The sequence below is a fragment of the Gigantopelta aegis genome, chromosome 14 (assembly GCF_016097555.1).
Source record: "Gigantopelta aegis isolate Gae_Host chromosome 14, Gae_host_genome, whole genome shotgun sequence".
NCBI lineage: Eukaryota > Metazoa > Mollusca > Gastropoda > Neomphalida > Peltospiridae > Gigantopelta > Gigantopelta aegis.
In genome coordinates this window covers 35,726,266-35,731,265 of record NC_054712.1, presented here as the reverse complement: position 1 = coordinate 35,731,265, position 5,000 = coordinate 35,726,266, and the positions used below count along the sequence as shown (strand labels likewise).

Sequence of the window (5,000 nt, the reverse complement as noted above, 5' to 3'; positions counted from 1 at the left end):
ATCTAAACAATAAAATCTAAGTAAAGTATGATTTAAGTTTTCAAAAACGGTTATAATAGTCAAAAATATGCCTTAGTGTTTAAATGAAAGGAGAAGGAAAGATCTAACATCAAATACAAAAAACATACAACATGGATGGATGGATGGATGGATGGATGGATGGTTGAATTGCTGGATATATGACACAATGGATGGATGGATTATTGGCTAGATGAATGGATGGATGGATGGATGGCTGGATGTATAAAACAATGGATGGGTAGATTATTGGCTAGATGAATGGATGATGGATGGATGGATGGATGGACAGACGGATGAATGGAAACATGGACGGGTGGAGTGTAAATATTCAAATGAAATGGATAGACAATTTCCAGTACATGTACTTACAGATCTCTGCCCTGTGGAAATGAAATGAGAGGAAAAACCAATATGCCACACCTCATAAACTGAATAACTGCAAATAACTGTCAAATGTGTGCTTATCTTGACAAACAATCAACCAGCATGTCATTAGACATTTGCTGTCCTCTGATTGGTCCAAAATTAGCCAATCAATGTCGGTGGATAAAAACATCACAATTTAATTAAAACTTTCACAACCTACCTGATTGCAACTTGATGATGATGGTTTTAATGGTGATGATGATGACTGAATAGCACATAGAGAATGTATCCGACGAGCATCTCATCAATTCTGACGAGATCATAATGAACTGGCCATTTGACTGAAACCATTCTATCTACTTCATTCTAGAATTAAAGGGAAGGAAGGAAATGTTTTATTTAACGATGCACTCAACACATTTTATTCACAGTTATATGGCGTCAGACATATGGTTAAGGACCACACAGACATTGAGAGAGGAAACCCGCTGTCGCCACTTCGTGAGCTACTCTTTTCAACAAGCAGCAAGGGATCTTTTATATGAACCATCCCACAGACAGGGTAGCACATACCATGGCCTTTGATATACTAGTCGTGGTGCACTGGATGGAATGAGAAATAGCCCAATGGGCTCACCAATGGGGATCGATCCCACACCAACCGTGCATCAAGCGAGCGCTGTACCACTTGGCTACGTCCTGCCCCAATTAAAGGGATTCTGTATTCCAACATTAATGGGTCTGGACGTAGCCCAGTGGTAAAGCCCCTGTCTGATGCACTGTGAATCTAGGATCAATACCCGTCGGCGGGCCCATTAGTATATCAAAGGAAGGAAGGAAATGTTTTATTTAACGATGCACTCAACACATTTTATTTACGGTTATATGGCATCAGACATATGGTTAAGGACCATACAGATATATAGAGAGGAAACCCGCTGTTGCCACTTCATGGGCTACTCTTTGAAACTAGTTTGAAAGTAACGACCATATAAATAAAACAGCAATACCTGCCAATAGCAAAGAAATGGTTTTATTTAATGATGCACTCAATATATTTTATTTACGCTTATATGGCGTCAGACATATGGTTAAGGACAACACAGATATATACATGTTGAGGAAACCCGCTGTCGCCACTTCATGGGCTATTCTTTTCGATTAGCAGCAAGGGATCTTTTATATGCACCATCCCACAGACAGGATAGCACATACCATGTCCTTTGATATACCAGTCGTGGTGTACTGGCTAGAACAAGAAATAACCCAATGGGCCCACCGACGGGGATCGATCCCACACTGACCGCACATCAAGTGAATGCTTTACCACTGGGCTACATCCCGCCCTGGTATATCAAAGGCTGCAGTATGTCTATAAAAGATTTCTTGCTACTCACTGAAAAATGTAGTGGGTTTCCTCTTTAATACTAAATGTTAAACAAAACAAACCATTCCAACATTGGTTATGTTTGACTAGAACAAAAACTAATTTCCAACTGTCTTGGTGGTTAAGCCACTTGCCTGAAAATTGGTAGGTACTAGCTTTTGCATCCCAGTACTTGCAAGAACCAACAGTGAGTGTTATAGGTAGTAGTCTACCAAATAGCATCTCGTCCAGGTCAAAGTTCGAGGTGCACCCAACTTTTGATACAGCACTTCATGGTTCCTTGAATGTCATTATTGACATATGTGACAGGACTTGTTGTAATAAAGTGTTGTTTTATATGACCAAAAACGTGCTGTGATTTGATTTGAACCAGTGTTAGTGTACCACGTACTGTGATGCATGAAAGATAGGTGGGATGTCATAAAAATAAGCTTGTCAATTTTTGTGCGGGACAACAGTTGTGAAGGACACTCCCTGTTATCTCAGAAACTAGCAGCTTGACCCCTATTTTCTGTGATTTATTTCAAGGGGGAGGTGTTCTAGTATTTATATATGTTGTGTGTATGTTGATTGATATGTTGCATGTAACTGTTACATAGAGACTATTACACAAGCTTGTGTGTCGTACTGATTTTATGAAACAAGTGTCAGGATTTTTGTATTGCCCAAGCGAGAGCAAGGGTAATATTTGTGGATAAAATCAGTACGACTCACACTCGAGTGTAATAATTTCTTTATCATCCATATTATTATTCTTGTTTTCTTTATGAACAAGACCCAACTCAAAATGTTTCAGCCACAAGTAGGAGACAACGAAATGATGTCATATTTCAAATGCACAGTCTGAGCTAGGACTGGAAAAGCAACGTCATGTTATGACGTCGCTTTCCACAGTTATGTCATTACACTTGTTATTACACATGTGCTTCGTACGATTATTATTAACTTGGTTATGTTGAAACATGTGGATAATAAAGCCCCATATGTTACTATGGTCAACTATGGGATTTTATTTGGTGTTAAACACCCTATAGTCTAGAGACTTCTCTTTTAAAACTTTATGTATAAATAGTTTAAAGGTGATGAGTGTATCTTTATATTAATGCTAAAAATGCATGAATCATTTTGACTTCTCAAGGTCAGTTTGATGGTTATTGGTAGATGGATGAATGAATGAATGAATGAACGAATGAACAAACGAAGGAACAAACAAATGAATGAACGAATGGATGGATGGATGGATGAATGTAAAAACTGATTGATGGATAGACGATGGATGAAGAAGCAGATGGGTTTTAGATAGACAGATGGGTGGATGGATGGATAAGATTGAATGGATGATTGGATGGATGGATAGATGGATGGAAGGATATGGGATGAATATGGGATGGATGCATAGATGGATTGATAATGCATGATGGATAAAAATGTAGATGGTTTCTGGATGGATGGATGGATGGACAGGTGGATAAAGATGTAGATCTATGGTTTTTGAATGGATGGATGGCCGGATGGATGTATGTGTGGATGGAAAATGATGGATGGATGGCTGAATGGATTGATGGGGTTTTGGGTGGATGACTGAATGACTAGATGTATGGCTGGCTGGCTGGCTGGCTGAATGGCTGAATGGAAAGATCAATGAATGAATATGTTGATGGAAGGAAGAATAAATGGATGGATGGAAAACTGGATGAATGAATAGCTGGATGGATGGAAAGATGAATGAATATATAGATAGATGGGTGGACGTGTGGAAAGATGGATGGTTGCATGGGTGGAAATATAGATGAATGGAAAAATTTATGGATGCTATTGGATGGATGGATGGATGGATGGATGGATGGATGAATGTATGGCTGGATGGCTGGATGGCTGGATGGCTGGATGGCTGGATGGCTGGATGGGATGGGATGGGATGGATGGATGGATGGATGGATGGATGGATGGATGGATGGATGGATGGATGGGTAGATGGGTAGATGGATGGATAGATGGATGGATGAATGGTTGAAAGGCTGGATGGATGGAAAGATGGATGGATGGATGGAAAATGATGGATGGATGATTATATGAAAAGATGAATGGATAGATGGGTAAACTGATGGAAAGATGGATGGATGGACAAATAGATAGATGGATAGAAAGATGGATGGATGAATAAATGAATGAATGATAGATGCATGAATGAATGGATTGATGCACAGATTATTGGGTGGATTAATGAATGTATTTAAACATCGTCTATTTATAATTTGAATGGATTATTGGATGGATTAATAGATGTACTGAAACGTCGTCGTCTGTTTATAATTTCCAATGTTATTTACACACATCTGCACATCGTGATATTAAAAACACTTCACATCATTCATTAAACAATGACATTTCAGACCCCACACACTAATCATGAAAGATGTAAATCAAAGCAGAATGTAACATATTTACTACTGGATAACAATAAACGTTTGCCATAAAAACACAAAAAGCTTACCTAAGGCATGTGACGCCAGGTTACACGAGGAGAAAGTAAAACTTAGCGCCTCATGAATAACCTGCCAGCAAGACATGTAAATAATCGTAAAACGCTTTACGGCAGTTTATAGTTTTAATGTCGTTTAAGATCAGACAGTGACATGCAGCACGGAGTGGGGCTAGGTGTAGTTTGGTGGGTGCAGCACAGAGGGGGGCTGGGTGCAACACGGAGGGGGGTTGGGTGCAGCTTGGAGGGGGCTGGGTACAACACTGAGGGGGCTGGGTACAGAATGGAGGGGGCTGGGTGCAGCACAGAGGGGGCTGGGTGCAGAACAGAGGGGGCTGGGTACAACACTGAGGGGGCTTGGTGCAGAATGGAGGTGGCGGAGGGGGTGCAGAACGGTAGAGGGGGCTGGGTGCAGAACGGTAGGGGCAGCACAGAGGGGGCTGGGTGCAGAACGGTAGGGGCTGGGTGCAGCATGGAGGGGGCTGGGTGCAAAGCGGAGGGGGCTGGGTGCAGAACGGAGGGGGCTGGGTGCAGCATGGAGGGGGTTGGGTGCAGAAGAGTGGGGGATGGGTACAGCATGGAGGGGGCTGGGTGCAGAATGGTGGGGGCTGGGTGCAGAACAGAGGGAGCTGGGTGCAGAACGGTGGGGGCTGGGTGCAGAACAGAGGGGGCTGGATGCAGAATGGAGGGGGCTGGTGGAGGGGGGGGCTGGGTGCAGAATGTTGGGGGCTGGGTGCAACATGG

At 42.1% G+C, this 5,000-nt stretch overlaps 2 protein-coding genes across 2 annotated transcripts in view; one reads left to right on the top strand and one right to left on the bottom strand.

The window, feature by feature from the left end:
- LOC121388686 (adenylate cyclase type 2-like) overlaps positions 1–5,000 on the bottom strand; it is a 179,013-nt gene that overhangs the window by 159,360 nt on the left and 14,653 nt on the right. The gene's annotated exons all lie outside the window — the stretch shown is intronic.
- The window catches only part of LOC121389216 (loricrin-like), a 984-nt gene continuing 523 nt past the window's right edge, over positions 4,540–5,000 (top strand). The window contains exon 1 of the mRNA XM_041520818.1: positions 4,540–5,000. This exon is cut by the window's right edge and continues 523 nt beyond it. Within this exon, the coding sequence (XP_041376752.1) occupies positions 4,540–5,000 (461 nt within the window).